Here is a 16948-nt window from a genome sequence, read left to right on the forward strand (position 1 = left end):
AATTTGACACTTGCATTTCAATACTATTAAAAAAATTATATTAAAGAGAGAGAGAGATAAAATATTGCATATATTTTATCTCTCTATCAACATATTCTATGTATGGGACTTTAAACTAATAATACTTTGAAAAAATTTGAAAGAGCTAACCGAGGAACAAATGAAGTCATCGTAATAAAAATTTAAAGTACCTACTGAAACGATTATACAAACGTTTTGGTGTGCACTATAAACATTACATAGAATTTATGAAATGACAGTAAAAAAATAAAGGTTTGATTTCAGCAAGGCAACCAAGCAACCGCCGTAATGAGAATATTGATATCGAGTAATGTCATCTGGAAGAAAAAGGTTTGACATGCTTGTCATTCATATATAATTTTTTTGCTAACCTAAAATGTTTTATCAAATGACTTAATTTTGCTATTTTTTAGACATTTTTACTGTATTTTTTATAAATTACGAAACTAAATCCCGATTGTGTCTAGACGCGTCTAATTTCTTTGTTGAGTTTTTATAATCAGCGGCAATTTTTAATGATGACTATCCGTTAACCGTAACATGGAAATCGACCCGAACAACACTGTGAGTAAAATATCAACATCACATTCAACCCAACTCAACTGATTTACGGTTAAAAAATATTTAAATTGGATCTAATTTCATGGCCTCTACGAATTTCTCAAGATCACCAAGGCTAGAGATAGACAGTTTATGGTAGCATTCAAAATTATCACTCCGAGTTTACTTCGCTTCAATCTATCTTGAATTAATTATTTGAAAAATTTCAACGCGTTTACGATTAAAACAATATCGAATTATGGTTGATCGCTAGCTCTATGTGGATGTGGCATCTATATTATTCTTATTACGTTCAATCAAGACAACAATATTTTATATATTAATGGTTTGTCAGCAAACGGCGGGTCGCGAGACGGGTCGATGCATGTCGGTGGCGGCAATGCAGGCGCTACACCGACTGCGCGAGTGTCGGCTACTGTGCGATGCCATCGTGAGAGCTGATGATGGCGCAGCCTTTCCCGTGCATCGCGCTATACTCTCGGCCTGCAGTCCTTACTTCCTGTTAGCCTAAAATAATTCTAAAACTCAGATACATAGCTTTGACCTGCGAGTCACAGCCTGCTTTTTCCCGCGATAAAGATTATGGTATTATTAACAATTAGTTTTTCTTGCTGTCATAGGAAAAGCATGGCTACCAGCCAGTCCTGCTAGTATATACGTTTTCAACTATATTAGCTAGCGCTGGCATTTAGACTTGAGTTATGTAATATACCTATTAAATTAATTAATAATTTTGGATTAGAAAAGATCAAGGTTTTTTCAAGTGTTAATAGTCTATTGATTTCAATGTAAAACAAAATGAAAAAAAAAACCTTTAAATATAAGCATATTTTTCTTTTAAGTTATCTCTAATATATAAAATTCTTGTGTCACGGGGTTAGTAACCGAACTCCTCCGAAACGGCTCGACCGATTCTCATGAAATTTTGTGTGCGTATTGGGTAAGTCTGAGAATCGAACAACATCTATTTTTCATCCCCCTAAATGTTAAGGGTGGTCCACCCCTAAATTTTTTTATTTATTTTTTAGACAAAATTTTTATTTTTTTAAGGTTAAACCATACAAAAATACATGCAACCCTATATTTTCACCCCTCTACAATCATCCCTTATGTTTTTTTGTTAATTATAAACTTTAATTTTTTGGCACAAAAACATGGCAAAACAACGTTTGCCGGGTCAGCTAGTAAATAAATAAATTTTAGTGAGCCATATTTATGTAAGTATAAGTAAGCTGTTACCTAGTATTGTATGTATATACAGGGCTTTGTTTACGACTACTTTGCATTCCCGAGAACAAAGTGACGTTCTGATATCCGGCGTTCGATCTGAAATTCTATTGCTGCTAATCGAATATGCGTATCTCCGCCGCATTGATGTCACCGATACCAATGTCCATGAACTGCTTATGACTGCTGACTACTTGGCTTTCCTTGGCGTCCTTCAACTTTGCTGTGACCATCTCAGAGTCTCCCTTAGTCCAAAAAACTGCCTCGGAATCATGATGTTTGCCAGGTAAAAAAAGTAATGCTAAAATCAGTAGTACAACCCAAGAACGCCCAGATTTTTGCGACGACGTTTTGTACAATCACGACGCTCATAAACCCACTATGTATGTGTATGTGCGTGATTGCAAATTAAATTCACGTAATAAATTTAAACATTGCTTAGTTTGTTGTAGCCCGATACCAATGACTGTAATTCCTGTTAAATATATTTGATTGGAAATAAAAGACATTTCAGACGAGTGTTTTGCTACAAACTGGAAGGTGATGCAAGACGATATCTTCTCCGCTATTTCGTAACAGTTGCCACACAGAGTGATGAGTTTCTTCACTTAGGGCTTGAGGAGCTCAACAGCATTATTTTAGAGGATGAATTGAATGTAAAAAGTGAAGAGGCAGTATGGGAATCAGTTTTACGCTGGGTAAATTATGATCCGGATGCTAGATGGCAGCACACAGTTAAACTAATGGGCAGTATTCGACTTGGATTACTTGATACGCAGGCAAGAATAATTTTAAAGTTACTACCAAATTTCTATTATATGCATAATATCATACATCTCGAGCTTTAATTACCACATGCTATTGTTTTTCTTTGCTTGTTTTTTAAGTTTTAATCTATATTAATATTATAAAGAGGAAAGACTTGGATTTGTACGTTTGTATAACGAATTGGCTCAAAAAGTACTGGACCGATTTTAAATTCACCATTTGAATGCATATTATCACTGATTCTTGTATGCTACAGTATTAAATAAAATATTAATAATTGTTTGAAAGATAAACGTCCACCCGGGAGGGGCCGCTAGTAAAATATAAATTCGGACATGAAAATATTTTTAAGTATTCACTCTCGTTGTTTTAGTTCTTTTTGGAAAACGTAAAGGACCATCCATACGTAACGGGAAATGAAAATTCGCGTCCTATAATTATTGAGACACTCAAATTTCTGTATGATTTGGAGATGATCGCACAACGTGATGGGGAAGTTGCAACTCCAGAGATTGCACGTCCAAGAGTTCCACATGAGGTAATTCATTGTTTGTATTGATTTTTGGGTTTAAACAAAATAAATAAAATACGTTTACTGTTGTGAAGCCTATGGCCTATTCACATTCTACTGTGTTTACACACCAAAATGATTTCTGAAATAAACATTAATCCTCTTATATAATTATTTTTTTATATTAAAAATAAATAAATCAGTGACACTACAGGCTCTGTAGGTCTTGGCCTCCGATTTCTGAATCTGTTACATGATCATATTTTTAAATCTAATAGGCAAGTAGGTGATCACCCTCCAGTGCCTGACACACGTCGTCGAGTTTTTGAGTCTAAGACATGTCGGTTTCCTCACGATGTTTTCCTTTACCGTTCGAGCAAATGTTAAATGCGCACATAGAAAGAAAATCCATTGGTGCACAGCCGGGAATCGAACCTACGACCTCAGGTAATAGAGTCACACGCTGAAGCCACTAGGCCAACACTGCTCTTTATTATTTTTTGTATATTATTGATTTTAAAAGTAAATGTAGACTACGTAAGATCACATCTTTTAGGTTCTGTTTGCAATCGGTGGGTGGAGTGGTGGGTCTCCTACAGCATTTATTGAGACCTATGACACGAGAGCTGATCGCTGGATAAAGGTATTTTTAAATTTCATTACATTTCATACATGAATGCGATGAAATGATCAGTAATTATTAATTGTGTGGCAAAACAACCAAATGTTGTCGCCTCATGAAGTATCCAAATTTATATGTGTAGCGCTTTGTAAACGAAATAAATTTAATTCATAGGGAACGCAAATGTATTCTGCTCAATATGATGCAATTTTGAATTATCATTCGGCACTAATTTGGGAGGTATTGTTTTTATCATTTATAATGATGTGGGTGTGGCTTTATTATACAAAAGTAGATTAAATAATGTATTGTATTATCTCAAAACAAACACAAATATCACGCCATGCCTTTGATTCTTATGACTATCACTTATAGAACGCATGTTTGATATTGTTTTAAACTTTAATATCTTGTCATTATTATAAAATACTCAAAATAATTATATGTAATATTTTTATGTAACTTTTGTAGAAATTAAGCACTATCCCGTGGATTAACGATTTTTGGGCTGTTAGAAGAATTTATACTACACGATATTATGTAGATACTTTCATAGTAAATTGATCCCTTGTCAATGCGTAGAGTTTTCGGGTCTCTCTACATCTTCTAGCGCATTTACCATAGAGAGAATGCAGAGGACTTGCTCGGATTAATACCTCCAGCTGAGTTTCATTGTCGGACGTGTCGAGGCAGAAATTCCATACATATCACACGATGTCCGTCATTTGGTATCTGAGTGTTTTATTTGGAATTTTTCCCTGCGCACCACCGCTATGTTAAACCAACTACCCGCCGAGGTATTTCCGAATTGTGGTTGATTTAGGGTCCTTTAAGAAAATAGTTTACCAATTCTTAAAAGGCCGACGCTTGCATTTGGCAGGGGTATCACTGAACATCTAAGGTTGTAAGTAAGTTTGCCCGTTGTATAAAAAAAACTGTCAGGCATATTATTTCCTCTGTTCCGTTGCAGTGAAAAAGATATATTCATCCTCTTTATTTAATTTATTTAATATGTATACATGTACGCATTCAATTAAAAAATCTCCAAGATAGTAAAAAAATTCTATAAAATAAATTTAAACTATAACTTATTACTATACCTTAAGCAAAACAATCAATATTCAGGATAAGTATTTATACTATAGTAATCAAATATGTATAGGAGCTGTTAGACAAAAATTATAACTGATCCCGCCGAGGTGTTGCAACTTCGCATAAACAGTTGCCGTTGCACCCGCGCCGAAATAAATCCATGATATAACACATAATCTAATTATTAAAGTGATGGTAGGTGGAAGAAGTGGACCCTGCAGGACCTCGCGCATATCATGGAACAGCAGTGCTCGGTTTTTGTATTTACGTGATTGGAGGCTTTGACGGAATGGATTATTTTAACTCGTGTCGTTGCTTCGACGCTGTTACGAAATCATGGCGTGAGGTTTGATATAGTTATATATATGTAACACGAATAGCATTTAAAAAAAAATCAATAAAACCTAATATAAAAACTATTTGTTTGAATCCAGGTTGCGCCAATGAATGCGCGTCGATGCTACGTTTCCGTAGCGGTTATTGGTGAGACCATCTACGCTATGGGTGGCTACGACGGCCATCATCGGCAAAATACCGCAGAGAAATTTAACCACAGAACCAACCAGTGGTCCTTGGTGGCACCCATGAATGCGCAAAGATCAGATGCAAGCGCCGCTTCTTTAGATAGTAATTTTTTTTTTACTGTACGATAATGCTGTGTGAGATGGAATCGAATGCTTTTGCTTAATCTATAAATGCCATATATAGTCGTCCCTTTTTTTATACTCTTTATACTCTCTTTATATCTCTTTATACTGAATAATTTGATCCACAAAATTTATGATCCATTTATGAAAATGATCGTCTGAATCTGTGGTGGAAATAGTGCTCTGCATGCACAATGCAAATAATTTGCAGAGATTCGGTTGTTAGCTTATCGTCTATAGTTACCAATGTCTGTAGGATAACCTTTTTTATTTAAAATAGTGAGGTGTGACTTGGTATAAGTACAATTACTAAATAGCATAAAATAGATAGAATTAGAAACTAAGACACCTCTAATGTCTTTCCTCTCTACAAGGCTACGACCAATAACCTCACTTCTCAACTATTCCGTGATAACGACATATTATTGGGGCACTATCTTTGCGATACTTGTATAAGATAAAAATAATGGCCTTATTTTTTATGTTTTAATAATAATAATTCTAGATAAAATTTACATTACTGGTGGATTCAACGGGCAGGAATGTATGAATAGTGTAGAAGTATATGATCCAGACACGAATCAGTGGACTAATTTAGCTCCGATGAGGTCAAGAAGATCCGGAGTCTCCTGCATTGCGTACCATACCAAGGTATTTAGGTAACCATGCGCTTCTTAAGGTAGCCATATAAAATGTGTAGGTTAGTTAGGCTAGCGTATATGTCTATACTAAATTAAAAGAAAAATTGTATGCTGATATCGACGTATAAAAATAATACTAAGATAAATCAAATTTTGCAATGATAAATATTAAAAAATTTGAAAAATATAAAAGGTTAACTAACTACGTGCATGGAACATGTTTGTAGTAAATATAAGCAAAAAAGCTATTCTTTAAGTAAGTTGTATTAATTGCTCGACTTTGTGACACCTAATATCCTAGTGGTACTTAGTATTTAATTGCCATAGAAATCTTATTAGGTAGAAAAATCAAATTATAAATAAATATTATCAATTAAAATAGTTTTCGAATGATTTCAAATTGACAAGACATACACAATATTTGTATTGTATATTATAAATTTTTGATTTAAAAAATGTAGATTAAAAAGGATTGTACAAATCTTTATGCGTTCGTTGAGACGCTTATTTCTCTTTATGTTAATTTCTTAGTAAACTTAGTCAATGTTATTTTTATTTTTGTATTACTTACATAAAACCATAAATTAAATGTAGCTAATCTGGAACACGACATACATTGAGTGATATATGGTAGGAAGTTCGCTGGTTCCGCTAGTTTTATACAAAAATATGTAAGTACCTATTGGGTTTTTAGAATAAGAGCCTGTACTTTAACAAAATTAATAGCATCTCCTTCGAGTTTTTATAAATTCGATTAAAACTTAAACCCTGTAACTCATATTAAGTACTTTAGTATATAAATTTAAAGTGTTAATATAGGTGTGGATAGCACAAGTAGCTTATAAGAACGATGCTCGTTACGGTATATTAAAACTGCCATACGAAGTGTGAAATGAAATACTGTAGAATGCATGAAAATCTTCCATATTTATGCATTGGCCCATATTGATTAATATCCCTACACATTCATTATCTATGCATTGTACGTCTTGAACTATCTTATCAAGTATTAAGCACCAATGTATTTGTCATTAAAATTGTTTATGAGACATAGCTTCCTTAATGGTTGCTAATGAAGGTGACTTCAATTACTTCTATTACTGTTGCGATGGCAACTTATTCATCAATTCATATTACCTACAATTAGAAGAACGAACTGAATTAACAGTATTAGAGTCCGGGTTTATACAGTCCCCCTACTGAAAACAATAGTCGACATTTTAAAATTTAAAAACATCCAATCGTAATGTTGGAATCCCTGAATTCAAACACCTCATGTGCAAAAATTCTATCGAATGGAACTAGGAATTCTCTGTCGCTTGTTTTCGGTCGGTGTATTTTTTACGCGTAAAAGGGACTTGCCCGTAATAGCCCAGAAATTCACCATCCGCCCATGGCTCTTAGTAAGGATAAAGAAGACATATACATACTAAATTTGAAACAATGAAACAATACTATGAAAATAACTGGATATAGCTTATCATGTTATGCATGGTTTGCAGAATCTTATCGTATCACCTAGAGAGACCACCGGAGACTATTTTATAAACTACCAATACTTGTTTAAACAAAAATCTCAAATAGTTTCTATATTCACCCCCTTTTTTATTCAATACTTAAAATACAATAAAGGCTTTAAGTAATGACATTTAACAAAGGTAAAACCGAACATGGGATATTTTTTCAGATTTACGTCATAGGCGGTTTCAACGGCATTTCGCGTATGTGTAGTGGGGAAGTATACGATCCGGCCACGAACGCATGGTCACCTGTCCCTGATATGTACAACCCAAGGAGCAACTTTGCAATAGAAGTAATCGATGATATGATTTTTGCTATCGGAGGTTTCAACGGTGTCACAACGATTTATCATGTTGAGTGTTATGATGAGAAAACTAATGAGTGGTAAGTGGATACAGGTAATACTAATTCATAATAATATATTAAAAACCCTCTTACTGGTTACCAATTTGATCTTGTGTCGAATTCATCAGGTCTGGGTTTTATTATTACGGTTCATTTATTATTATAATAAGTATATAGATAAGGTTTAAAGTTAAATTTACATCTTAAATTATTCAAAATTGAAGCAATACAATTAATTATAGTTACCGATCCGATTAAATATTTTGTGATTTGATTATTACATCGAAACACACATTCTTATGTTTCTTAAATTGTAATTGATATTTCCAGGTACGAGGCAACTGACATGAACATCTATCGTTCAGCATTATCTGCGTGCGTTATCATGGGCCTACCCAACGTATACGACTATATACACAAACATCGCGAGCGTTTAATGGAAGAGAAACGACAGAAGATTCTCCTTTCGGAGACCGCAAGGCATCCACAGCATCGTACTGCTTTACCAGATGTAAGTAAAGATTTGTATTTCGGGTTTAGCTTTGTAATACATGGCCCACAATCAGATAGCAAGTATATACTGTTTGATCACCCTCGGATTAACGCGTAAAATTGTAATTCCTCCGCCTGCTATTCTGATTCTTGCGTCGTCATCCTTCACATCGGGGTTATGAAATAGTAAGTGCACTTGTCTCTATGTGTTCACACTTGTGTGATATATAATATGTTGTCAAAATGGCTTGAATTTAGTTTAGCCACCGGATTGGTCCGGAGAATATTAAACATGCCCGGAATATTTAGCTAAGTTACACGTAATGTTTTTTGATGACGTAATTGATTGAACCTATGAGGTTGTGAGATAATATGTATTATTTAAGAATGAACCTGTAATGTTGTTTAATGTAAAATGTACGTGTCTAAAGAGTATCCGTAACTAAATGTTCATTGATAATATTTTATATACCTAAGGATTAATATTTTCTGTTAAGAATTAATGGGTATCTTGCCATACATTATCTATCATACTATACTGCTGACCTTTATATCTTAATAATTTCTTTGTAAGCTGTAAACAACTTATATAAAATTTAATTTAAAATTTTTGGAAAAATGTTCACAAACTGTGTATGACAACGTTTACGTCGAATAATTTGTGACGTAAATCATAAATATGTTTGGACGACGCTTAGCAGGCCCGAAATTAATTGTATCTATGGAATGTTTTATTTTATTAGAACTGAATAAACTATCCGTCAAATATAGCATTTATGTAGGTAAATTTACAAGTTCGATATGTTAAAACCTTGTTATGTTGTATTAGGATTTTTTTTATCCTAGGTTCACCTAATGGAAGACAACGAAGACATGCTAGAGCAGCTTGGGCTTATGGATAACCACAACAATATAGATATACCCGCACCGCCCCCACCACCCCCACCCCCCCAACATCCCATTCAGCCGATGGAGCAGGACCGGAACTGAACCGGTAAGAACTAGTATTTTATTAAGATGTATTTAATAAAGACCAGGGTCGATAATTTTTGTACCAAATAAATAATAGTTGGATTAAAATTTAAAAACTATTTTAAGATTTACTATACATACATATATAAATATTACCATAAGAAAGTAGAGATTTCAACGAACAGAAAGCACACCGACTTTTTTAAAAAAGCTGATATTTTGACGGCTGAATTTTCTATATTAATTCAAAATAAGGTGAAAAATCAATATATAATCATATAATTATTATTATTTTTTACAGCGTACTTTAATTTATTACAGCGTACATAGGACATAAAAACGTAGATTTTCATCAAATTTCGTGAAATTTTTTTTGTAAATAATGATAAAAATAAAAAGCCAAAAACTTGGGTTTTTTGAATTTTCAAGGTTATGTGAAAAAAGAGTAAATACAAAAGTTTTTTTTATTATCTAACACTTTTAATAACTTTTTTTAAACTTCCCTTCCCGACCTAAGATCACCCTTCAATTATTTTCCTTTAATTTTCATAATATTCTTCTCCTTTCCCAATGTGTTTCATCTTACTATAATTTTTTTTTATTACTTTTAAAAGCTAATTAACACTTCGTCGTATTTCGGTCTTACCTCAACGTTGCGCACGTTAACGCACTAACTCAAAACTCAGAATTCTTTGTCTTGTAAGGTATCATTTTACAAATAACAAATTAAATGACTGTTTGAATCTACTATTGAAGGCTTAGTTTCGGTCGTATATAAATCGGCAAGACATAATATTTTGTAAGAGAATCGGTCAATTAATTATTAAATAATTATATTGTTTTTTAACATTATTTTTTCAGGTACCAAAAGCTGATAGTATCAATAGCCAGAACATCTAGTCAGTATTAATAATATTGAGTTATCGTTATTCAAATTAATGCCTAAAGTTCAACCTGAAAATTGTTTCGTAGCCGTATTATTTTTAAAATATTTACAATTATTTTAGTAATTTGCAATATTTTAATATGTGATTGATTTAATTTCCTAATGTGAATCATACCTGTTTTTTTGGAATAGTTTTTGAAATTGTATAAATTTTTTAGGAACATTATAATATACTCAATTGAAATTTCAAATGAAGTTTTATTTACAAAAGTCAACTGAAGTATCTAATTAAAATGAACCCAATATTTCAAATAACTACCAACCTATCAAAAACATTGTTTAATTTCAGGACATAGGTATAAAATAAATAATAAAAGTCGAGATACATTTCTCTATATAAATCTGGTTTATATATTTTTAATATCTTCCCGTCGTTCATACATATATTCGGGAATAGAATCACCTTCTATCTCATATCGAATGTCGTATTCCTTAACAACCTTTATTATCACGTATCGTAAACATAGTCCGGGCTATCTTTGACGCTCTTAGATTTATGAAAAGAGGTGACTGGAGGATAAATTATTTGCTGCCAGATGCGTTCTGTCCATGCTACAGCAGTAAAACAGGCTCCGTTACTAAGAAACGCCCGTAAAAGCACAGGTCCAAGACCACGGGTCAAACAACGCCAACCATCCGTCCGTAATGATTGTGTAAAGCAGTCCCATGCACCAGCATACTTCTGGACTACGTCGCCTTGCAATCTCGACTTAATTACGTCTACAGGGTACGAAACTATCCACGAAAGTGCCCCAGCAACTCCGCCTCCCATAAACACTCTCATGGCATCTTGATTTCCGCGAGTCATTGCTTCATAAGACATAAAATACATGGTGAACCCCGGACAGTCACGAAGCACTGTTATTCCAAATCCTCGGAATAAGCCCCTATATCCGCTAGTTCTTATTACATAACGGGCTCCAGACCACGCACCAGTTGGCATCATTTCACCAGGCTTTGCAAGCTGCTGTCTTGTTTTAATTAACTCAACAGGTGTGCAAACAGTACTTTGAAGGATTCCAGCTACTCCTCCAGCAAATCCATGGGCTACAAGAGACTCTGGATTAGGCATTGCTCTTATCGTGTTACCGTAGGAGCCAAAGACAATGGCATTGATTGCCGCTATTCCGCCTAAAGGTGCTCCAACACCCCGGTAAGCATTTGCTAAAGTTCCACCTTTTAACAATGCCTTCGTACATTTTGAAACACTTCCTCTACCTGACTGTATGTGTACTTTTAAAGTGTCTAAAGGATGCCCTATTATAATTCCCGCACAACCTGGAAATACAAAGGTACTTTATTATATGCTGTAAAAAAATATTGACATATGTTTCAATTGGAATTTAATTTACCTCCAATACAACCAGCAACGAAATCAAGTGCCATAATTTAATTTAAAATAAATAGTTACACTAAAGAAGATGTACCTGAAAAAGTTTTATTCGATTAGTATCTATATTAGTATGTTTTTTATTTTTTTCGATTGACGAAACTTATGAGAACTTACCTATGTATAGTTCAAATTAAATAATCGTAGTGAGAGTTGACGTTGCCTCCACCGGAGGTCACTCCAATGAACATATTGGTGGGAACAGCTTATGAATAGAGCTGGTGCGACACAATTCGAAGCTTCACTACAAGTGATGGGCGATTCACTAGCCATCCGTTCACTCCAGACCTTTCCACTTATAATTATCAGAGGTCACACCTTATCTTTAGGGGCATATGAGATTACACTACTTGCTCTCAAAACAATACATTTTGAAGATATGAAACATGGTTTAGTATAGTGAAGTTAGTATGTTTATGACGCGTTGTACAAATTAATATTTTCATGGTCAAATTGTATAACTTAAAAAAACACATATGTTCTCATATTGGTACCCCATTGGAAATAAAAATTACTGTACACTCCTAATAAACAATACAAATCTTATAACGTTATACTTCATACTAAACTTTTCGAAGCAAGCAGAAACCCATGGGCGAATTAACTCACATGTGGAAAGTGGTTGCTGGAATAGATTACGGAAATAATAGTCAAATATTGTTTAGCCAGAAAACTTTATTAACTTTAACTTTATTTTTAGAGCAACATTCGTTAATATTATTACTTTTGCGGTTAAAGTAGGTAAGATAATGTACTCCTCTTATCTTATAGTCTGTGGAATACTAGTGTTGAAGGTTGAGACTATGTGCTTACTGTGACAGCTAAGGCTGACAGATGATTACGTCTAAAAATAGCCAAACAAACGAGAAAAACCAGGATAGTAATATGGAAATATTAATATATATGGTAATATATTTCAAATCATATAAATTAAAGCGTATTTAGGTCACAAAAAGGTAGGTTTTTAGGTTTTTGTAAATTATGATATAAAAAAAACTTGGGTTTTTTTTAATTTTTAAGGTTATAAGAAAAATGAGTAAATACAAAAGTTTTTTTTATTATCTACAACTTTGCGATTTAACTTTTTTTTAAATAGTTTTTTCCCCATAAAAACTCACCCGCTTCCCGACCTAATATCACTTGTCAATTATTTTCCCTTAAATTTTCATAATATTCTTCTTCTTTCCCAATGGGTTTCATCCTACTATTATTTTTTCTTATTTATTATTTTTAAAGGCCGTCGTATTTCGGTCGTACCTTAACGTGCGCAACTAGCTCAAAACTCTGAAAGAATTCTTTGTCTTGTAAGGTCATTTTACAAATTATAAATTAATTAACTGTTTGAATATTAAATAAGAGGTAATGGCAATCTCCTATTGAAGTCTTAGCTTCGGTCGCCTATAAATCGGTTAAACATATTTTGTACGAGAATCGGTTGATCAATTATTACATAATTATATTGTTAAGGATAAATAAATCATAGTTTTTTTAACATTATTTTTTCAAGTACAAAAACTGATAGTATCAATAGTCAGAACACCTAGTCAGTATTAATAATATTGAGTTATCGTTATTCAAATTAATGTCTAAAGTCCAACTTGAAAAGTTATTCGTAGCCGTATTATTTTTAAAATATTTACAATTATTTTAGTAATTTGCAATATTTTAAAATGCAATTTAATTTTTTCATGTGAATCATACCTGTTTTTTCAAATGAAGTTTTATTTACAAAAGTCAACTATAGTGTAATTAAAATGAACCCAATATTTCAAATAACTACCGACCTATCAAAAAAGTTGTTCAATTTCAGGACATAGGTATAAAATAAAGAATAAAAGTCGGGATGTATTTCTCTATATAAATCTGGTTTATATATTTTTAATATCTTCCCGTCGTTCATACATATAGTCCAGTCATTATAGTTAGTTCACCTCGGAATTCGAGATACCCTAAAAGTTGTCTCAAAACCTACATATTATGGTAGGGTGTTGTACGCAACTATTAAATTTCAAGGTCAAAGGTCACAAAAATCGGTTTTTGCGCTTTTTTTGTAAATGTCTCATATCCTATGAGTTTTTTGTTATTTGTATTTGATATCAACATTATAGAATACAAACTTCTCTACAAATTTTGTACAAAAAAAAATTTTCATACGGTGAACCGTTTTCGAGATAGAGGGCGGAGAGCGTGCGGTCACAGCATCACTTCAGGTCAACCGGTGCCTCCGGTCGAAAACGCGCCATATAAAGTTGATGAACTGTCGATAAATCAATTGATTATAAATATTTGCTAATTTTTATTAACTATTATATTTTATCATTTTTTTCTTAACTTTTTATTCAGTATTATTTATTTAACAACACTTACCTGCCCATGTTAGTGCAGAATTGTTAAAGATAATATAGGAATTATATCTGAATTTTAATATTATTAATATTAACTTCTTACATGATGAAAAAAAAACAAATAAATTATGAATTAATCTTTTTATTAAAAAATATAATTCAAACCATTAATTTTTATTAAAAGTCAAAAAAAATGAATAAATGGTACAAAAACTACAATTTATAATTTTAATCATCTTCTTCCTCTTCATCGTCGTCTTCCGGCTGCTGGTAAATTTCAAACTGGTCTTCATTATCGTCTTCAACGATATTTGTCTCAAGTTCTTCCATGATTTCGAGGTCAAAGGTTCCATCTTCGTTAATGTCGTTCTGATATGGTAGAGCATTGAGACAAGCTTGCCCATTACATTGGGCACAATCTAAAGAGCATTGCAAGCCCGCTTTCCTGCATCCACATCGCGACCCACAACCGCTCTTGCAGTTGCAGAAAATTGTATTTAGCAAATCCTCTGAAGCAGGTGGTACAATTATTCTTATGATAGGCTCCAGAAAATCGTTTCGCATTGCCCAACAACTGGGGTTCCAAATCATAGCCTAACCAAGTTTGAACTTGATAATATACACGTTTGAAATGTTGATGAGCAGCTGCACTTGTTGGTGGAATATTTAAAAGCTGCACTGGTTTATAGAGAAGATGATAGAGACTTTTGACAGATTTCGAAGCATTATAGATTGCCAATAAGAGTTTAGTTTCGCTCTCTAATAATCTATAGACCGAACAATTTTCTTCCTCAAATGCTGCAGCTAGTTCATCCAAATTCGTCAAATTTGTCATTAGTGTAAATGGGAATATAATTAGATTATGATTTAAGTTGTTCCCTTAATTATATTTTAATTTTAGGAAACGGTTATCAGTATTATTGAATATATATATAGATTTAATGCATGAAGAAAATGATATAATATCATATTTTAGTTAATAAAAAATTACAAATATTTATAATCGATTGATTTATCGATATAGAATCACCAACTTGTATCGAATTTCGTATTCCTTAACAACCTTTATTATCACGTATCGTAAACATAGTCCGGGCTATCTTTGACGCTCTTAGATTTATGGAAAGAGGTAACTGGAGGATAAATTACTTGCTGCCAGATGCGTTCCGTCCATGCTACAGCAGTAAAACAGGCTCCATTACTCAGAAACGCTCGTAAAAGCACAGGTCCAAGACCACGGGTCAAACAACGCCAACCATCCGTTCGTAATGTTTGTGTAAAGCAGTCCCATGCACCAGCATATTTTTGGAGTACGTCGCCTTGCAATCTCGACTTAATTACGTCTATAGGGTACAATACTATCCACGAAAGTGCCCCAGCAACTCCGCCTCCCATAAACACTCTCATGGCATCTTGATTTCCGCGAGTCACTGCTTCATAAAGCATAAAATACATGGTGAACCCCGGAGTGTCACGAAGCACTGTTATTCCAAATCCTCGGAATAAGCCCCTATATCCGCTAGTTCGTATTACATAACGGGCTCCAGACCACGTACCAGTTGGCATCATTTCACCAGGCTTTGCAAGCTGCTGTCTTGTTTTAATTAACTCAACAGGTGTGCAAACAATACTTTGCAGGATTCCAGCTACTCCTCCAGCAAATCCATGGGCTACAAGAGACTCTGGATTAGGCATTGCTCTTATCGTGTTACCATAGGAGCCGAAGACAATGGCATTGATTGCCGCTATTCCGCCTAAAGGTGCTCCAACACCCCGGTAGGCATTTGCTAAAGTTCCACCTTTTAACAAAGCCTTCGTACATTTTGAAACACTTCCTCTACCTGACTGTATGTGTACTTTTAAAGTGTCTAAAGGATGCCCAATTATGATTCCCGCACAACCTGGAAATACATAGGTACTTTATTATATGCTGTAAAAAAATATTGTCATATGTTTGAATTGGAATTTAATTTACCTCCAATACAACCAGCAACGAAATCAAGTGCCATAATTTAATTTAAAATAAATAGTTACACTAATGAAGATGTACCTGAAAAAGTTTTATTCGATTAGTTTCTATATTAGTATGTTTATTATTTTTTTCGATTGACGAAACTTATGAGAACTTACCTATGTATAGTTCAAATTAAATAATCGTAGTGAGAGTTGACGTTGCCTCCACCGGAGGTCACTCCAATAAACATATTGGTGGGAACAGCTTACGAATAGAGCTAGTGCGACACAATTCGAACCTTCACTACAAGTGATGGGCGATTCACTAGCCATCCGTTCACTACAGACCTTTCCACTTATAATTATTAGAAGTCACACCTTATCTTTAGGGGTATACGAGATTACACTACTTGCTCTCAAAACAATACATTTTGAAGATATGAAACATGGTTCCAGAATAGTGAAGTCAGTTTGTTTATAACACGGTGTACAAATATTGTTTTCATGGTTATATTATATAAATTAACAAAAAAACACATTTATGTACTTATATTGGTATCCCATTGGAAATAAAAATTACTCTACAGTCCTTATAAACAATTCAAATCTTATAACGTTATTTTTGATACCTACTAAAAAAGCTAAACTTTTAGAAGCAAGCAGAAACCCATGGGCGAGTTACACTCACATGTGGAAGGTGGTAGGAGGTAGGAATAGATTAACAAAATAATATTGTTTAGCCAGAAAACTTTATTAACTTTTACTTTATTTTTAGAACAACATTCATTAATATTACATTATATTACTTTTGCGGTTATAGTAGGTAAGATAATGTACTCTTCTTAACTTATAGTCTGTGGAATACAAGTGTTGAAGGTTGAGACTATGTGCTGA

The 16948-nt window shown here is 33.5% G+C and overlaps 3 protein-coding genes across 3 annotated transcripts; 1 reads left to right on the forward strand and 2 right to left on the reverse strand.

The window, feature by feature from the left end:
- The first annotated feature begins 391 nt into the window (after window positions 1–391).
- Window positions 392–10524, forward strand: LOC111001104 (kelch-like protein 10). The gene is made up of 13 exons (XM_045629570.1): window positions 392–585; window positions 917–1083; window positions 1844–2095; window positions 2324–2588; window positions 2951–3115; window positions 3645–3731; window positions 5002–5148; window positions 5237–5429; window positions 5955–6100; window positions 7778–7995; window positions 8287–8467; window positions 9295–9442; window positions 10282–10524. Exons 1-12 carry the CDS (start codon window positions 562–564, stop codon window positions 9436–9438), a joined length of 1989 nt encoding a protein of 662 aa, XP_045485526.1. The 5' UTR covers window positions 392–561; the 3' UTR covers window positions 9439–9442; window positions 10282–10524.
- A 165-nt stretch (window positions 10525–10689) lies between these two features.
- LOC123689453 (mitochondrial basic amino acids transporter-like) lies at window positions 10690–12096 on the reverse strand. Its single transcript, XM_045629575.1, has 3 exons — window positions 11874–12096; window positions 11719–11793; window positions 10690–11644 (listed from the first exon to the last, which is right to left on the reverse strand). The coding sequence occupies exons 2-3, from the start codon at window positions 11750–11752 to the stop codon at window positions 10815–10817; spliced, it is 864 nt and encodes a 287-aa protein (XP_045485531.1). The 5' UTR covers window positions 11753–11793; window positions 11874–12096; the 3' UTR covers window positions 10690–10814.
- Window positions 12097–15153: 3057 nt separating this feature from the next.
- Window positions 15154–16389, reverse strand: LOC111001115 (mitochondrial basic amino acids transporter). The gene is made up of 3 exons (XM_045629574.1): window positions 16232–16389; window positions 16077–16151; window positions 15154–16002 (listed from the first exon to the last, which is right to left on the reverse strand). The coding sequence occupies exons 2-3, from the start codon at window positions 16108–16110 to the stop codon at window positions 15173–15175; spliced, it is 864 nt and encodes a 287-aa protein (XP_045485530.1). The 5' UTR covers window positions 16111–16151; window positions 16232–16389; the 3' UTR covers window positions 15154–15172.
- Window positions 16390–16948: the final 559 nt, after the last annotated feature.

This window comes from Pieris rapae, chromosome 9, assembly GCF_905147795.1.
Source record: "Pieris rapae chromosome 9, ilPieRapa1.1, whole genome shotgun sequence".
NCBI lineage: Eukaryota > Metazoa > Arthropoda > Insecta > Lepidoptera > Pieridae > Pieris > Pieris rapae.